This window comes from Maniola hyperantus, chromosome 10 (genome assembly GCF_902806685.2).
Source record: "Maniola hyperantus chromosome 10, iAphHyp1.2, whole genome shotgun sequence".
Taxonomy (NCBI): Eukaryota; Metazoa; Arthropoda; class Insecta; order Lepidoptera; family Nymphalidae; genus Maniola; species Maniola hyperantus.
In genome coordinates, this window is record NC_048545.1 from 8310327 (window position 1) to 8330164 (window position 19838).

Here is a 19838-nt window from a genome sequence, read left to right on the forward strand (position 1 = left end):
AAACTAATAACCGACCTGAGATAACTCAAATTAATAACTGTGAGGTGGTCCCTAATTGATGTAATTAGGGACCACCTTGGTTCCACTAACACTAATAACGGGGATTGCGAGACCACACGGCCGGGTCGTGAGGTCTTGAAACTTGAAAGATAAAATTAGATTATGGGCTTTTAGTGAAATATCAAAGTTCGCTTAATGAAATTTATTGTCCTTCCGATCTTTCTACACGTGGCTGAGACGAGGACTCTAAGACAAACCGGCCGGCGAGAATCGACGCTCTGGAAATTTGGTGCTGGAGACGCCTTTAAAGAATAAAATGGACCGCACATCGTACAAACGTCTCCATCGTTAAAGAACTGAAAATAAATCAAAGGCCCACTAGTACAATTATTGCGAATCAAGTTCTTGAGCATATTACGAGGAATAGTGGTTCCATCGAACACCTCGTGCTACAGGTTCGAGTGGAGGGCACACGTCCACGTGAGCGTTTTCCAACTAGGTGGACTAAGTCCGTCCACCTAGTTGGAAAACGCTCGTTCGCTCCGCAACCAACACACCTGTCTCTGTGTGTGCATATAGACTCCAATAGACACCAATAGAAGTCGCTGGCGGGAGATCGCACGAGCAGCAGTGACAAATTCATAGTCACGACCACAACATTCATAGTCAAGAGTGAACAATGGAGAAGGATTTCGGTACCTATTCTTTTTTTAAATCTTTATTTTTGAGACAATTAACTTTTTATCTTTTTTTGTCGAAATTGATGTTGGAACTACCAATATGTTATGTGGTGTTGTTAATATTGGTTAGACGGCAAAACATTTTTATATAGGTAGGTATATATACCGAAAAGTTGATAAGTATAACGAGTGGTAAGTACTAAAGTAATAAGTATTACTTACTTATTGGCTAAATAAATAAAATGATACCTACTAATTTATTATTCTACGGGATTTTTTTATTTAAATTTTAAAATGGCCATTGAGAATAAATCAGCGGCATCTGCCGACATATACTAGCACCACTTGTCAAACGTAAGGTCGTAAAACTTATTATTTATAAACTTCCTGCCCTAGAGGTGGATAAGAGATAGGTAGGTAGGTAATTCTTGCAGAATGCAATAGATAGCGCTTACTTCACTAGGCAATCTAGGCAGAGTGAAATTACCAAGGATAACAAAACATACAGACATTTACTCATTGAACAAATCTAAACAACGCACCTACACGACTTCTCTATCACATTGTTTTTTGTTTCATTGCACGTAGCGACGCGAAAATTAAAATCTGCCCGAAGTTACCCCGTAAATACCAGAACGAGCCGTAACAACAACACGTCGGGTATTTAACATCCCTAATGGATAACACGGCAGGTATTTACAGTAGGTACGCGGCAGAATCGTGCGACTTAGGGCCGGTTGTTTCAACAAACTTTGACGGACACGTAACCTTTAAATATGGCGCTAACGAACGTAAGTAAAGAAAAAGCGTTGATTCAGCATCTATTAAGCGCTAACGTTCGTTAAAAAGTTACGTTTACGTTAACCAGTGCTGGCGCCATTGGTGATCGTCAAATCAGTTCGTAACTTCATACTTCTTACAAACGGAATATTTTATTTACAAATTATAACGGAATCAATTTAATTCAAAGCTTTTAATGGTAGTTTTTTTGAAGATGAAAGAGAATTTGTAAGAAAGAAAAAGTGTTTAAAATGCGAAGTAGCAATATTAATAACTATGTATATAATTTAATATACTTAAAATGAAATGAAGGCTTAATAATAATAATAATAAAATGAAATAAAAAAAGGATACGGAGAAGTAAGTTAATTTTTAGGGTTAGTTTTGCAACCAAAATAACAATGACGAACAGTTTTTTGTACAATGAAGCAACGCACTTAAATTAACAGATGTTAAAGTTCGTCTACGTCTGTTAAATTTTAACGAACGTATCTTACGAAGACCAATGGTTTGAAACAACCGGCCCTTAGAAATTAAATTAAATTAGGTAAAGGTATAGTTTATTGCCCTATGCTCTTGGATAGGCAGGTAATAAATCATAAGAAATCAAAAACTTTTTATTTGAAGTATTTTATTTTATTAAGGTAGGTACAAAAAGAAAAAACTCTCATAGCTATTACAAGAATAAGTTGCCAGCATTGTGGTTTTAATAAATAAGACTTAACTAAGTATAAAAAATTGCCCTTTTATTGCTTACCAACAATAACTTCTCAAAACTTACTTATAGTCCGTGCCAGGTCGAGATGGCAATCGGGGTATGAGGCGGGGGGATGCCCCGCACGCCCGCACCGGGTTAGCACGGGGGTTGGGCGGGTTCCCTACCCGATTGCTATCTCGACCTGTCGCGTACTATACATAGTTCGTACTTCGCTTTATATTGATTTTTTTTTCAGATAAAAACTTCTTTACACATTCTTTGCATTCAAAATACAGACAACACTCCGTCTACTTTGCATAAATAATTACATAATTTATTAAATTAATACTAATAATAAAACTACTACCTAATAAAATAAACTAACACATCCGAACTTGTACTTATCTGTTTAATTTTTTTTAAAGAAACGTATCGATAACTTGCTCTAATTAGGTAGCTCAGAAATCTCTTCAACCCATGTGGGCTATCTCATTCCGAAGTCATTTAACTGGGATTCAAACCTTGAAGATTTTATTTGCGAGGTATGCATTTAAACCACTGAGCGCCCAAATCTGCGATCTAGGGTTCACAATTTGTGTCCCGTGAAACTTTAGTATCCGGTCCGTGATGACAAAAAGGATAAGGTTACTTCTTAAAAATTTCACCAACTGTCCGTGAAAGTCCCGTCATAATCGGTTTAAGTAATAATTGCAGAAATAAAAAGATCATCCAAAGAAAAGGCAGTTATTTCGAAATCACAGTAGACTTTTCAATTTTATTTACATATTAATTGTATTTGTATATACTATATAGTATAGAACATTAAAACAAAACGTGAATATGGCTAATTCATCAATCAATCCGTTACGGCCAATCAGCCCCCCAATTGCGTAAGAATAACCATTTCATGGCTATCGCAATCGTCAAGAAATTCTGCCCTTTGATTGGTTGATTCGCTGTTTACATTTTTTCACAGCCAATCAAAGGGCAGAATTCTTGACGATTGCGATAGCCATGAAATGGTTATTCTTACACAATTGGGGGGCTGTACCTACGCTTAGTACGAGATTTTATGTCTCGTCTCACCAACGTTGATAGTATTCGAATGTCGAAACACTTCCGCGTTATAGTAAACTGGATCTTAAACGTCTTGTGTTAAAGCTCAAGTTTGTCTACACATCTACAGCCATCGCTCCAAGCGGAAACGTTGCGAAATTAAAATTAGTGGCATTAAATTTTTTACTTCAATTAAAGGCCCTATAGGCCCATTTTACTTTGACGTTATTGTGTTTCGACTCTCGAATTTTAGGAACGTTGGTGAGACGTAAAATCTTATACTAAGCGTACAGAGGTACAGTCCATTCATTATAACTTTTCCCCTAGCTGCCGTCAATGTTGGCACCATTGCTTTGTTTGCTTTATTCCTGAGCTTAGGGTTTATTATTGTGTGATTTGCAATGGTGCCAACATAATGTCAGGGGAAAAGTTATAGTGAACGGACTGTAATTGCAATCGTCACACTGTAGCTGTCATTTTACCGTAATCATGGGTTGTAAACAATCTCTAAACTAACAGATCTAAATTTATTGCTATCCCTTTCATAATTCTGTGGAAAAGGATTACACTAGATTTAGACCTGTACATTTCGTTTAGATTAGAGATTGTGTAGAAGAAAATTGTCAGGTGATAGAAAATATTACTGTATATCAAAACATCTTAAATGGTAGAATATAATTTCTTAGAATCAGTTGTATTATTACCATTTACCTATATGTATTTATATTTTTTTAAGATTCAACCTATGAAGTAATAATATCTGACATCAATTTTTTATTATTATCGTTCATAACAGATAATAATATTACTTATTACATAAATGATTAGACATACATTATAACAGCAGATAGACACTCAGTGCAAAAAAGACAAAACTAAAAAAAATAAAGACCATGGTTCCTTTTTGTGATTTCAAATCAAATTTTGAGATGCAAAAGAAACCTAACTGATTATTTGTATGTTCTAATCTTCCGAAGCTATAGGCATCTACATAAACAATGCAAGTCAAATGTATGACATAAATGTCTTGTAACCAGGGTGTTAATTTTTACTATACTCTGATTTTTTATTCGGTGGAATTCTGACATTGTCATTTTTATACATCAGCGGAGTTATTTGTATGAAAAACAACCTACAAAACAACAAAACTTTAACAGTGGAAAGTGAAAACTGGCAGCAATGAGATTGGTTGATTTGAGGATGTAATCTTGACTTATATGTTGAACATTTCTAAGTTTATTTTTAGTTCCTTTTAATTTTAATCATCTTGATGTGCCTAAAAGTACACGCTTAGATTATGATTCAGGATTTTTTAGAAATTCTTTCACAAAAACCTTGTTCTTTACGAAAACAACAAAAAATCGGCCAAATCGGTTGATTTGTTCTCAAATGATGATCTTACATACATGCGGCAATTGATTTATGTACTTAAATTTACCTATGTACAATATTTAAAGTCTTTTCTTTGCTTAGTTTCTTCTTTGTGGGAATTGTTTTATCTCTGGTAACAGTAAGAAACGTCAGAATTGCACGGAATTAAAATTAGACTATAGTATAGGCCTTAATATAAATCAGTTCAGTTGAGAATGGCTTATTTTTAGTAAGACAAATAATAAACTTATCGATGTATTGTACTTTCAGTGTGTAGGTAAGGTATACTCTTTCGTCAATGCCGTATTTGTTCCTGTTTCACTAGAAGTATTTTGAAGTTGCATATTACTTAAAAAACAAATCTGAAAATACTTTTCAAATAATACGATGCCCGCAGTTTACATTTGTCCATGTGGTACAGCGAATACGAAGCAAGTTCCTATGTGTATGAAAATGAAAACAACACCAGACGGCAAGTGAGCTAATGAAAAATACCTATCCAAATCGGCTCTATACACGTTCGCCGGGTGCATACAAATCTTAATTAGACCCAGGCTGAGATCTATAGACCATACTTTGACTTTGCTCAAACTTTACTTTTTTTTTTTTTTTTTAATAGATATAGCGAGCAAGCGAGCAGGCGGGTCACCTGATGTTAAGTGATTACCGCCGCCCATGAACATTTGCAGCACCAGAGGATTACTTAGCACTTAGATTTAAAACGAGACAGATATTATGCTAGAGAGATTTTGTCTCATTTAAATCTGAGTAAAGAAGTACACTCTATATAATTCAGCTTAACTAAATAATCATTAATTAGTTAACTAACTATTATTATACATATTTAAAATACTTGCGAAATAAAAAAATATTTACAATTTTATTTGTCGCTCGAATACATTTTTAAAGTTAATCTTAGTATAACGCGTAAAATTTAAGTCTTCACGCGCCATTTTAACTTTTTGTGTCATATTTCGTGTCAAAAGTACGATTTTAGTCCTTAAAGGTGAACGGTATTTTTTGACATGACAATTGACCCATAGTTAAAATGGCGCGTGAGGAGTCATTTTTAGGGTTCCGTACCCCAAAGGGAAAAAAAGGAACCCTTATAGGATCACTTCGTTGTCTGTCTGTCTGTCAGTTCGTCTGTCGTGAACCCGTTGACCAAGAATCATGAAATTTGAAAGGTAGGTAGGTCCCACAGAAGAAGTGAAGGAATAAATCCGCAAACCGTGAATTTGTGATTACATCACAAAAAAAAAATTGGAACGTTTTCATGAACAAATAATAATTAGTAGATATTTTCAATTTTCAAAGTAACATAACTATACCAAGTGGGGGGTATCATATGAAACAGCTTTACCTGTACATTTTGAAACAGATTTTATTCATTAATTTGCTGAATAGTTTTTGATTTCTGGTACAAAAATGTCGAGAAAAATACCCGTACAGAACCCTTGGCGCGCGAGTCTGACTCGCACTTGACCGGTTTTTTACGGACAAGAACTTATAGAAAGAATGGATATTACAATATTTTGTGTGCACGGTTAATCGATGTGCGTGAGCTTGCCTAATATGCAGTTTCATATTTTTTGATTTTTAATGTTGACACAAAAGAGTGAAGGCTGATTTACGCCAAAGTAACAACATGAGACAATGCGGCATTTGATTTAGAGACCCTTAGCAGCATGCGGCTGACGGAGACAACATGGTGCTATAGGATTTTATAATATTAAGGTACAACAATATGCTCTTTTGTTCAGCAAAAATGTTTCATGTTTCATTTTAAATTATTGAACCATGCGTCCTTGTGGCATGCCCAATGTCGCATTGTCGCTCTGGCGTAAATGAAGCTTAAGAACCGGAAGAAACGTATGCGGATAAGGCCATATCGGGCATACCACTGTTGCTAACGTCATTCGCATTTTCAGTACTGAAAAATGCGTTGAGTTGCGGTCGCCCTTTACAGCGACAACAAAAGGCAGTCACTGCCATGCTATAAATGTACTAACAGTCATTGTGTCTAGGTGAACTAACGCACATTATAGTCTGCGACAGGTCGAGATGGTAATAGAATACAGCCTCAATAGCTCAACCGGTAAAGGAGTGGACTGAAAACCGAAAGGTCGAGGGTTCAAACCCCGCCCGTTGCACTATTGTCGTACCTACTCCTAGCACAAGCCGGACTCTTAGTTGGAGAGGAAAGGGGAATATAAGTCATTTAACATGGCTAATATTCTTTAAAAAAAAAAACAGGGTATGAGGCGGGTTGACGCCCCACACACCCGTCTCCCGCGTTCGCCCACACCGGGTTAGCGCGGGGGCTTTGCGAGGCGTTCCCTTCCCGATTGCCATCTCGACATACAGACACGCGAGTTTTGTTTTCTATGAAACTTCTAAGGCGCCGCTAAATAGTCAATCCAGATCACGATCTTTAATCTGATTTAAATCTTTACCGCGGTTAGTGATTTAGATTATGTACAGGGCGCCTATGTGGCTACACAAACTTCTGCACAATCTCTAAAATTAACTAAATTGATAGGTCTACATCTAATACTATCCCTCTCCACAGTAACAGGGATCATTATGAAAGGGAAAGCAATATTTATGTTGCTATTGGAACACTCAATCAATAAAGCTAAAATGGTTATTGGTATTGGATTGTGTTTAGCTAGTATAATAATAGTTTTCGGTAGCATTCGGATTATACCCCGTATTTAGACCTGTCATTTTAGTTTAGTTTAGAAAATTGTGTACAACAGAATTGGGATGATGACTATGTCAAAAATAATTTATTTCTAAGGAACCCCAAAATTCGTAAAATCCACGTCCGCTGTTAGTTTTAAGTTTGCTTACCATTTCAATTATCGATTTAAATAAAAAAGTACGTCAAATTACAACCAATATTTATGACGTCACATTTATGCATTTCATACAAGCTCTGTTCACTAACATAGTGTCGCTACCCAACTAGTGTTTATTATTTATTTTATTAATTACAATAAACATAAGAATAACATATCAGGTATTCTATTTTATTCTTAGAATAGAAAACATTTATTTAACAAACACAGTAAAAATAATATAATAAAAGCGAAATAATAAATGCGCCTGCAGGTGTAACAACACTAATAAGTTAGTGAACAGACTATGCTAAGCAAGCGTTTGGACGTTTGATAAAAAGTCGCTGATTTGACTAGTAGTTATCATCCCTATTAGCCAGTATGACTATGTACACTTAAACATACAAGAATGTGCCTCAATATATGATCTTGCTGGGCGGCGCCGCGGTGCTGGAGCTCATGGCTTGCTCCAGCGTGTCGAGGCGGCGGTAGGCGTGGCCCCTGCTGTTTCTCCGGCGCCCCGACTGCCTTCCTTCTACTATGAGACCTAGAATCTGTAGAGGAAAATAAAAAACCGTTAACTTCGGATTTAAGCCTCAACAAAAAGAGTAAGACTGAGTAAGAGTATACACGGACTGCTCGAGCGGTTAGCCAGTGATCAACATACACGGACCGCTCTTGCGGTCAGAGTCAACAGCTTGAAGCTGCCCGAAGCAGTTGCAACTGCTTAAGCGGTTCATGTATGTACGTACGTAGAAGTCTGTAGTTCAGTATGCAGTCCCAGCTTGAAGCAGTCAGTCAGACTGTCCGTGTATGGCCGGTCTTAGGGTGACATCTATAGAGCACACTCTGACTTTGCTTTGACTTTAGATAGAGTTAAAACGAGACAGATGTATATCTCTCACATAAATCTGTCTCATTTTAACTCAATCTTAAGTCTGAGCAAAATCAAAGTGTGCTCTATAGATCTCAGCCTTAGGCCCACTACACACGGTCGACGGCGACCGTTGACCGGTGACTTCCATATAAACAAGATATTCTATCGGTCACCATCGACTAAGTTGCCAGGCGACTAGCCTACCCGGGCGTAGTGGGTCTAGTCCTAGTTTCTTGCTGGCTTTTCTTAGTAGAATCTGCTATCCGATTCCGTGGTGCTCTTAGCGGTGGTGGCGGTTTGTAACACACTCACCTGAGTAACCTCACTATCCCAAAAAAATAGAATTCTTTTTCTTTCAGACACATCTTAAGCTAGAAGAGTTGTCAAGGCATAAAAGCAATGTCATACTTACCACTTTAATGAATTTACTTTTGTTGTGATACAATATGTACAACAGTACCACAATGATAATTCCAGTCAGGAAAATGGGGAAGAAGTGATCATCATCGTCAGTGAACGAGTCTGGGATGCCATTGGGGAATATGTCTGGAACTGAGAAAAAATTATTTAATAATATTAATTAATACATAATTATCAAAAATCGATAACTGCAAAAGTGTCGCTACTAGATGGCATAAACAGTCGCTTCAGTATTGAGTGAACATACATATCACCGTTACTGGCAGCAAGCGAGCCGTAGCTTGTCGGGCGCGATCCCAGGAGATGCGGATTCGATTCCTGTCGGTCCGCAGTTTTTGATATATGTATTTAAAATTATTTAGAAATTTCCTTGAAGTGTAGGTAAAACACTATAAAAAACCGGCCAAGTGCGAGTCAGACTCGCGTAACGAGGGTTTCGTACTACAGTCGTATTTTTTCGACATTTTGCACGATAATTCAAAAACTATGATAGATAAAAATAAATAAAAAAATGTTTTAGAATGCACAGGTGAAGCCCTTTCGTATTATGATACCCCACTTGATATAGTTATCTTACTTCGAAATATGAAAATACTAATTATTAGTTCATGACCACAATTTAATTTTTTTGTGTGATATAACCACAAATTAACGGTTTTCAGATTTTCCCCCTAATACCAGCTATAAGACCCACCTACCTACCAAATTTCATGATTCTAGGTCAATGGGAAGTACCCTGTAGGTTTCTTGACAGACAGACAGACAACAAAGTGATTCTATAAGGGTTCCGTTTTCCCTTTTGAGGTACGAAACCCTAAAAATTATAAAATGTAAAAAATACTTCTTGACCCACTGTGATTTACCTAAGTTTCCTTCTCTCTCGCACACTAACATTTTCAATGAAGAATTGGTTAATACATTATACTTTCGTGTGAAGAGATAAGTTATAGATTAAGCGATTGATTAATTATTATTTACAAAGCTAGATTCAATAGTAAGATAAGTGTGTTCAATCATAACATGAAATCAAATTAAAGATAAAAAGTATCACATTATTTTGATTCAGTTTTTGACTTTAAGTTTTAATTGGTTTTATGTATGATTCAAGATCTATTAATATTATTATCACATTGCCATTTGAATTAAATTGTATATGATCAATTTTCAATTTTCTCAAATGACAGATGTGAGTGCAATAATAGAAAAAAACTTAAGTACCTGGTCCTCTTTGAGGAGGATATGTAATAGATTCAATTTTCAAATTAGGGTTAGGGTTATTGTTTCCCTTAATAACAACTTCTGGGTCAGATTCAACCCCACCATCTGAAAATTGAATTGCATAACTTATTATCTAACTGTGTTTAAATAGTAGGGTGACATTATTGTACAGTAGCTAAAGAAATCTCAGCATCCCAGCACAGTGCAAATCACAAATATAAGATTCATTATCATCATCATGATCAACCATCGCAGGTTCACTGCAGAGCACAGGTTTGGCCATCGCCGCCTCACTGCAGAGCACAGGTTTGGCCATAGTCTACTCCAGTTATCTCAGTTATATATAGTTTATCTCAGTTAATCTAAGTTCCCAACTTTCCACAGGATTACTAAACACCTCAATCACAGTTACCGGCATTAGCTGGTATAAAATGTAATGTAATCTAGTTAAAATTTCATAAAACATAACCTAAAAAAATTAAGTACAGTAGCCGGCGGGAAATATTGTATATCAACTTTTAGAAAGAGATTTCGGCTTCGCAGCACTCTACATAGCTGAAATCTCGTTCTTGTCTCTTCTTCTTCACTCTGGGCTGGTTTCCGCACTTAAGCGTTTCCGTCTGTTGTGCATTCGTTCTTGTCTCTATCACTCATACTAATATGACGTTATGTCAGTCTCAACGACAGAGACAATGCTCTACAAAACCGCTATCTCTTTCTAAAGGTTGATTACAATATTTCCTGCCAGGTACTGTATGTATCAGTAGGTATAATGGTACCAAGAATGCTAATTTATTTGCTCTCAACTAGTACTAGTAGTAGTAACTAATAGTAACTATTGGCAAAAATACTTACTGTCATTTTTGTTGTTTTTGTCTGCTGGCAGTTCATCATGTTGTTCATAATCTGCAAATTATTTGTAATTTACTTTACCTAATTTAAATCAAGATAGACAGTTGGCACAGAACCCTAAAAATTAAGAATTTCAGCCCTAGTGCAAAGCATACTCAATAATTTCAATTTATTCATACATTCCATACAAACATCTAAGAACTCTGAAGCAGTTCATGTACTAAATTTGTATTCACATAGCGGCACTCCGGCTGAAGACCTAAATGCCGCAAAACTACGCGTAGAACGCAATACGACCATTAGCATGACATGCACTAAGTGCAACCTAAGTGATATATATTGACTTAATACACTTATAACCATTGATGCCAAGAGATGGCGCCTAAATATAAAACTAGCTGGCGTGACTAATCATTTATTGAGATAATAAAATAAAGATATTTAATACAAAATTTTGGAAAAAATTTACAAAAAAAAAAAAAAAAAGTACCATCATTATAATATTGAAAATATATGTATATTTAAAAAAAAAACCAACACAAAACACTCGTCATTCCTGTAGCTCAGAAGACCAACACAATTTTCGTCACTTCTCAAACAGCTCCACTGGTGTAGCGGTGCACAGAGTGTAAATACTGTGTAAAGTGCCGGGTTCAAACCCCGACCACATCTTGTAAAAACACTTTTATCATTTTTTCCTTGTTTAATAAGACTATACTAGAATGGCTACCAGATCAAAACGAAGAACTGTCTGCTCAACATGCACACACACTATAAAAGTGAAAGAATACTTGGAATGTGCAGTTTGCAATAACACGTTTGACTTGAAGTGTGCAAGCATTACTTTAAAAAGGTATAATTCAATGTCAACCGATAAGAGACTCAAATGGAAATGTCATAAATGTAGGAAAAGTTCAACACAGGAAATAAAAAATCCACCTAATACTGAACAGCTATCACAAAACATCTCATTAGACAAAACTATTACCAACAGTTTATCCAGCAAAAACAATCTTACATTACATAACCAATCATTAGAAAATATAACATTTTGTAGCTCAATGGAAGACCTACACAATTCTTCATTAAAAGATGTCAGCACATGTAGTCTACCAGATCTTGCAACAGTAGAAAGCTCGGAAGTTTTAGATCTTAGACAGGACTTGGCAACCCTATCTGGGCAATTGGAAAGTGCTCATGAAGAAATTGAAAAACTTAATATAGAAAACTCAAAACTAAGAAAGTTAATTGAAGAAAATGAAAAACAAACAAAATTACTTAAAACCTTACTAAATGACGGAACCTCTTCAATCAACTCCACTCCGATACGAACAAAGAAAAAGAAATCTAAACGAACACCGTCAATGAAAACCTCTATACAAAACACGCCAACCTCCGACACTGAAAAAGAATATTTATGCACACCCATACGAATATCTGTGGATGAAACCTCAACGCTAATATCCCATAAACGAACAGAACAAATACCAATTAATTTGGAAACTACACCAGCAATATCACCAAAAACAGAAACAAATAAAAAACTGGCTCTAAAAAGTCAATCAGGCTCTACTAGTACCCAAAAAAAACAGGAAGGAAAATTTGTATAATAGGAAGTCAACAATGTAAAAATTTATCAACAGCGCTCATTCAGTCGAGAAGAAACAATCCCTATGAAAAATACACAATTGAAGCGTTCATTAAGCCTGATGCATCGACAGGGGATATCCTTAAATCCTGTGATTTGTATGATTTTTCCAGTAATGACAAATTAATCCTAACTGTAGGTGAAAATGACTGTGATCCAATTAAGATCTCATCTGACTTATATACAAAGATACATTCTCTACCACAAGTCCACATTATTGTAACTAGTGTAACCATCAATAGGCATTTGAATGAACAGAAACTTAATGACATGTTGCGATTAATATGTAACAGATTTCCTAATTGTACGTTTCTTAATCTGGATGAAAACATTTATCGAAATAACACGCTGTATTATAATATTTTTTGCCATAAAATAAATCTTATAATTGACCAAATAGACTATAATAACAAATTTTTAAATTTCAAAAAACGAAGATCCACAAATCGCTCTACAGTAAAAGGAACGATACCATATTATTTTAAAAAAGTGACTCATGACACTACTACAAAAATCAAAAATAGTCCAACTTTAACTTCAACTAAAGACGCGCCAAAGAAAGGAACAATTCCTTTCTATTTTAAGCCAATAAAAGCTGATGACAGTAAAAATGAAAAAAACCGGTTTTTTCGCCCCTAAAATAAAAAATTCGACATGCACTTGTAAAGTCCTTCACCAAAATATTGCTGGCTTTCTAGCAAAAAAAGATCTGATAGAAATCATGGTAGAAGATATGCAAGATCCAGATAAAATCGACATATTATGCTTCACGGAAACGTTCATTCCAAAAGGACATGAAAGTAATATAAAACTAAATGGTTATTTATTAGCATCAAATTACTGCAGAATAAAAAAAAAAGGGGTGGTGTTTGTATTTTAACATCACAAGGGATAGGATCAAAAAATTTAGAGTACCTGCAGACTATAAGTGTACCTAAAGCATTTGAATGTTGTGGGATAGAAATAGTGGACAAAAATCTCTTTATCATCTGTGTCTACAGGACGCCTGATTCTGATGTTAGTATATTTTTTGAAAAGTTAAGGACTGTGCTTCAGAAATACTGTAAAAAGAATAAAAAAATTATCATAGCAGGTGATTTCAATATAAATACATTACATTGTAATAAAATCACTGAACAGTTACAGCAAATTGTACAAAATTTTAACTTTAAATTACATATTAATCTACCAACAAGAAATAACACATGCATTGATCATATAATGAGTAATATTAACGGTGCTATCGGTTCATTACATAACTATGATATTTCTGATCATAACACAGCGCAACTTCTAAGTTTCGCAAGTGACAACATTAAAAATAAAATATCAATGTTCATGTACAAACGTGATAATAGTAACCATAATATTGATATATTCAAAAATTACCTAAGAAGCTTGTCCTTCAATGAAATCTATGAAGAGAAATTTTTTAATAAAGCATTCAATAAATTTCATTCCTTAGTAACTCTACTATATAGGCTTTGTTTTCCGAGAATAAAAATAAAAAATATGCAATTAAGTGGAAAACCGAAATGGATAACTAAAGGTATTCGAATAAGCTGTAAAACAAAAAGAGTATTAAGATATACAATATATATAAAAAAAGACTATGGCAATAAGACTAACTATTTGAAATATGCAAGAACATTAAAATATTGTATTGCCACAGCAAGAAAATTGACTAATACCCATTATATAGCAAACAGTAAAAATATGTGTTATGCCACGTGGAAAATTATAAAAAATGAAACGAAAAATGACATTAGTAATACCTGCATAGAATCAGTTATAGTAAATAATAATGAAATCACTAACACTAAAGATATAGCAAATAGTTTTAATGACTATTGGATAAACTTGCCTAGTGACAGTGATAAATGCTTGATTAAACAAAAAATAAAATCAAATATAAATCAAAATAAAACTGGAAGTAGTTTCTTTCTCAATCCAGTAACTGAAAACGAAATATTAAAAATAATACAATTCTTGCGGAATACTAAAGCAGTAGGCTATGATGAAATACTCACACGAATTATTAAAACATGCAAAGATGAATTAGTACCAGTTATAACATACTTAGTCAATATGTCGTTTGAAAATGGTGAATTTCCAGATGCCCTAAAATTATCTGTGGTCAAGCCACTACATAAAAAAGACGACAAAAAAAACCTGACTAACTACCGCCCAATCACACTTGTATCTATTTTTTCAAAAATCTTTGAGAAAGCAATGTATGGCCGTCTAACTAAATTTTTTACAAAAAATGATATAATAAATAAGCAACAATATGGCTTTCAAAAAAATAAGTCGACCACACTAGCTGCATTCAAACTGGTAAACAAAATAGCAAAAAATATAGATTCTAAAAAACCAACATGCGTAATATTCTTTGATATGAGCAAGGCCTTTGATTTTGTATCACACAGCATTTTGTTGGACAAACTAGAACAAAATGGCATCAGAGGACCGGCTCTTAAATGGATGGAGTCTTATTTAAAAGATCGTAAGCAACGTGTAGAGATAAATTCTATCGACGAGAAGGCTACCATAATTCCCCAAAAATCAAACTTTAAAATAAATAAATACGGAGTGCCGCAAGGAAGCGTCCTCGGACCGTTATTATTCTTAATTTATATTAATGACCTACCTAGTGTAACTAAAAATGACTGTTATTTATTCGCTGACGACATATCTATAATCATGACATGTAGCAATAAAAATAATATTGGTAATTATGAAAATGACATTAACAATGAAATTAATACTGTGGTAAATTGGTTGCAGGATAATAACCTTCAAGTTAATATTAAAAAAACCTCCTTTATACAATTTAGCGTAGGTAACCGTTCTAATAACTACAACCTTAAGATAAACTATACAGATACCCAAATAGAAGAAGCTCAGCAGGTTAAATTTTTAGGAGTACTATTAGATAAAAATCTAAAGTGGAAAGAGCACGTCGACATAATATGCAAAAAAATTCATAAATATGTTTATGTGTTATATAGATTACGCAAAACAGCATTGCCAAGTACGGTATTGGCAGCTTATCACGGCTATGTCGCATCAGTTCTTCGATATGGACTCATACTGTGGGGAAACTCTAGTGAGGCTTACAGAGCTTTCATAGCTCAAAAGAGATGCTTGAGAGCTATGACAGGAGCTTTTTACTTAGATTCATGTCAACCATTATTTAAAAAATTACGTATTCTCCCACTTCCGTGTATGTATATATATGAAATCTGTATCTTTGTGAAACAACGTGATGATCTATTTACAAAAGCAAAAGATATTTATCCAAGGAATACAAGAAACGGTGATAGACTGGTGATTGAACATAGGTTTTACAGTGCATCTTACGGAAAATGTAGTTATGTCATGTGTATAAAAATATTTAATAAACTACCTCCAGGATTACGGGTATTACCCCTCCAACGATTTAAGAAGGATCTTTTTAAGTGGCTTATAGATGAATGTTTTTATTCAATCAATGAAATGTTGGCACAGTAGGTTAAGTTGACTCTTATAATATATAATATATAGAATTAAACTTGACTTAGATTGTAAAAATAATTAAAATTTAATGAATTTAACTATGCTAATAATTATTAGAATTTTATTAATTGTGTTATAATAGAAAAAATTTTGCATGCCAGAAATGGCCGATTACATTGATTCTTACTTACCTTAAAAACTAACTACCATTGTGACATGTATTCTAGCAAAATAAAGGATTTATGATTTATGATTTATGATTTATGATTTATGATTTATGATTTATGAAAAAGAATGCCAAATCAATGATGCGGGGAGGAATGTTGTAGGGAATTGAAAGAAAGTGGAAGGAAGAAAGGGAGGACTTTGCCCAACATTGGGATGCATCAGGCTGAAATAAATAAAAAAAGAACTTCTTACCATCATTATCATTCTCATCATCTTCTGGATTAGTGTCCTCAGGTTTTCCTTTGACATCAATGACATCCTTAGATTCTTCAAATCCAAAGCCAGTCTTTTCTACTTCATCTTTCTTCGGTGGTTCTTCTTCTACAGCTGGGTGTTCTATCTCAGCTTTTACAGATGACACTCCAACGGGAGCTGTAGATGGTTCAACAATTTTTTTGTTTATATCAGATGTTTTCTCTACACCAAATGTATGATTTGCAGTTGATGATGGTGGATTTTTCTGCTCTGGCTTTTCGGGATTAACTTCTTTAGTAGGTTCATCTGGTTTCATCAACTTGGTTTCAACAGGTTTAACAACCATTTTGCCAGCAACTACTGGCACATTGCTGATATTTATAGATGGTCCAGTGGCACCGCTTTTACCTGTATTCGATGCTAATGCTCCAACGGGAGCAACTAAATTGTTATCCTGTTGTGGCACTTGTAATTGGCTTTGTATCACTTCCGTACCCCACTTAAAGTATGTACAGTAGTAATTAGCATCATCACTCAAGATATCACCCACACCACATAATTTTTGGCAAATAACTGGATCACTTATCACTTTTAGTAAGCCGCTATATGCTGAGTTTGGCTGTATGGTTGCAAACTTCCATGCTTTAGTGCTATCGCATAATGTGGCGACGTTTAGGCGCTCCTTCATTCTTGCTTCGTAACTCTCTTGTAAATTAAATTCGGAATGCTGGAAAGCTGCACAGAGCTGGGTGTTTATATCGTAAAACATGTAACATTCCAGATCGCTAGGGCTTGTGACCGAATCATTAATTTTGCAGTTAAAACTTTTCTTGCTGATCATGTCCGCGAGGAAGGCGTTTTCACAAGTATTTGCAAGATGTTGCAATGGGCCTGTCTCGTTGGGCACCACAGGAAGCCCAGTGCCATATTGACAACCATTTATTAAAAATAATGCAATGATGAAAATATGCATGATTTTATCAAAAGGAACGAGTTCTAGTTGGTAGGCGATTAGCAATACCTGTTTAGAATATGTTGTAACTTTTAACGGTATTTTATACAATAACGCACCAGTAAATTCCAATTCCAACCCAAATCGAAAATATTATTTAGGATTTAGGTAGGAATATTAGCGGATGCGAATGCGAGTGACACTTGACAGCACTTTGACATTGCAAAGAATAATGACAGACCATGACAGACCTTTGACAGACACAAATTTGACAGCTGTTTGTCACAGACAAAGCAGAAGCATAGAGTAAAGGAGAGTTGCCATAGAGATATTATAGAGTTGCCCTTATATCCTATATAAATTAATCTCAGAAATTAATAGTCGATTGGATTTAGAAGTAACTACGCTCTAGCTTAGCTAAATGTTCATAAGTAAGAAAGAGACAGTAGTAATCAATAACGTAAACTAGGTTCCAAACGCACCCAGCTCTGAGAAGAGCCTACATCCACAACAAACTCAGCCAGGTATTCTTTTAGTTGTCACCACATCTTTACAAACTCACTTTAAACTTATTAGAATAAATTAGTTATCAAAGCTGTTAAGCAACTCATTCCTAATCTTTCTTATAATTTAACGAGGTGGGTAACATTAAGAGGGTTATCTTGGACGCTATTATTTTTAAAACTATTGCGATGTTTATAATATACTAGCTGATGCCAGCGACTTCGTACGCGTGAATTTAGGGTTTTAAAAATCCCGTGGGAACTATTTAATTTTATAGAGTCCTGTGAAAAAATATACAACATAGTAGGAACCTACTTATCTCGGAATAAAGGTAACATGAGGCAAATAAAAGCTATTTTGTTTTGGTACTTATTTTTATTTAATATTCACAACGAAGCATAATAAAATAATACTATTAATAAAACAAATTTTCAAAAAAAAACCGACTTCAATAACCACAAACACTAAAAAGTAAAAAATAATTTAATTTATTACCCAATATATTATGTATACAAGAGTTATTGTACCTACTTAGTTCTATAGTAATATTTTTTGGAGCCGGCGATGGGTTGATCATGATGATGATGACCCTACGTAGTATTGTATGTAATTAAAGATCCCGGGCACGCACTTCTAACTTTTCGGAGTGATGTACGTTACAATATAACTTCCTTTAGCAGCGTAGAAAACATAGTGGTGAGGAAATCTGCATGCTTGAGAGTACCTAATTCTCCATAATGTTCAAGGTGTGTATGAATCCCTTCTCAATCCTCATTCTAAGTCCTGTGAGCAGACCCGCTCACAGTGGTGGGCTAGCAATCAAGGGCGGATCCAGCTTTGGTGCCAGGGGGGGGTCACATAGTCGTGGTCAAGTCACAACATCTCGACCTCTTGCGACAGGTCGAGTTGGTAATCGGGGTATAAATCAATGCGGACAAGGTTGCGGGCGGGCAACAACTAATACAGAGCAAAAGCGCGAGCAAAGCGAGCGCGAAATTTTCTGTCTGTATATCATCTGGTTAGGTACTTTTTCACGACCAAATGTAGGTAGGTAGGTACTACTCAGTGATAGCTTGCATCTCGGAAGGGATTTTTAACCGTAGTGAACAGAACGTGCGAGCGAAGCGAGCGCAAAATTTATGACATTATTTACACAAAAAGAAAAGATAAATGTCAGAAATATTGTATTACGATATAGATAAATGCCAGAAATTTTGTACTAAAAACTATAAAGTCATCTGTTGTATAAAGAATAGTTCTATTATCTTTAGGGGTCCCCAGATGCAACGAGCGCTTGGATAATAAAAACTTTACTATAAATAATAAATGTAAAGGACCAATCCGACCAATACATTATAGGTATATAATACATATTATTTTTTACTTTTAGAGGTTTTTACTGTCGGGAATTTTTTAAAAAGTGTGAAAAAGAATGAAATATTCTATCATTCGCGTTATCAGTAAAGACAATAAAGATCGGATATAAGACTATATAACAATCTCTACGGTCCTTTGTTTGAGATGGATTTTTTGACCGTTGATTTTATCGAAATAAATATGTTTTTGGGTATTAAAATATCGGTTGGTCTGTTATAGTTTGGTAATCTGGCAGGGACTACTGGGCCCCAATCGATCGTGGGCCCTGGGCAAGTGCCGTGTGATGTTCTTCAATCATTGAAGAACGTCACACGAAATGTGACATCTCGATGAAAGGTAGCGGTGGCGCGGTAAAATTCAAATTTTGGATGCGTTTGTTCGCAAGAACATAATGTTTTTGCCATCATACAAAATATTATATTAAATTGATTAAGTATTGAAGGAACTTACATAAAATCTAGGTATATAAAAATATAAAAAACATTATGTTTAACAATTTTAATTAGTGATCCACCTAGGTCCTGGACGCAGCTCAGGGGGGGGGGGGGGGTCATGACCCCCATGACCCCCCCCCCCTGGATCCGCCCTTGCTAGCAATGGATTGTGATGATGATGATGAATAATATGTACTTATTTAGTTTT

The 19838-nt window shown here is 35.0% G+C and overlaps 1 protein-coding gene across 3 annotated transcripts; it reads right to left on the minus strand.

Moving 5' to 3' along the window:
- Positions 1-6824: 6824 nt before the first annotated feature.
- On the minus strand, positions 6825-17512 carry LOC117985777 (trans-Golgi network integral membrane protein 1-like). Of its 3 annotated transcripts, none has more exons than XM_069501131.1 (5): positions 16361-17512; positions 10798-10848; positions 9943-10047; positions 8717-8850; positions 6825-7981 (listed from the first exon to the last, which is right to left on the minus strand). In XM_069501131.1, exons 1-5 carry the CDS (start codon positions 17334-17336, stop codon positions 7844-7846), a joined length of 1404 nt encoding a protein of 467 aa, XP_069357232.1. In that variant the 5' UTR covers positions 17337-17512; the 3' UTR covers positions 6825-7843. The 3 variants fall into 3 exon arrangements, with proteins under 3 accessions (XP_069357232.1, XP_069357231.1, XP_069357233.1); XM_069501130.1 differs by having other exon boundaries at positions 8717-8856; XM_069501132.1 differs by lacking the exon at positions 9943-10047 and having other exon boundaries at positions 8717-8856.
- Between the last annotated feature and the right edge of the window lie 2326 nt (positions 17513-19838).

Bases quoted from the DNA above. Each gene is read 5' to 3' on its own strand.
- LOC117985777 (XM_069501130.1), bottom strand. From the start codon at position 17,336: ATGCATATTTTCATCATTGCATTATTTTTAATAAATGGTTGTCAATAT. The intron at 10,849-16,360 runs GTAAGAAGTTCT...AATAATTTGCAG, and splicing joins TGATGAGAATGATAATGATG to ATTATGAACAACATGATGAA. The intron at 10,048-10,797 runs GTAAGTATTTTT...TTCAATTTTCAG, and splicing joins CAAAAACAACAAAAATGACA to ATGGTGGGGTTGAATCTGAC.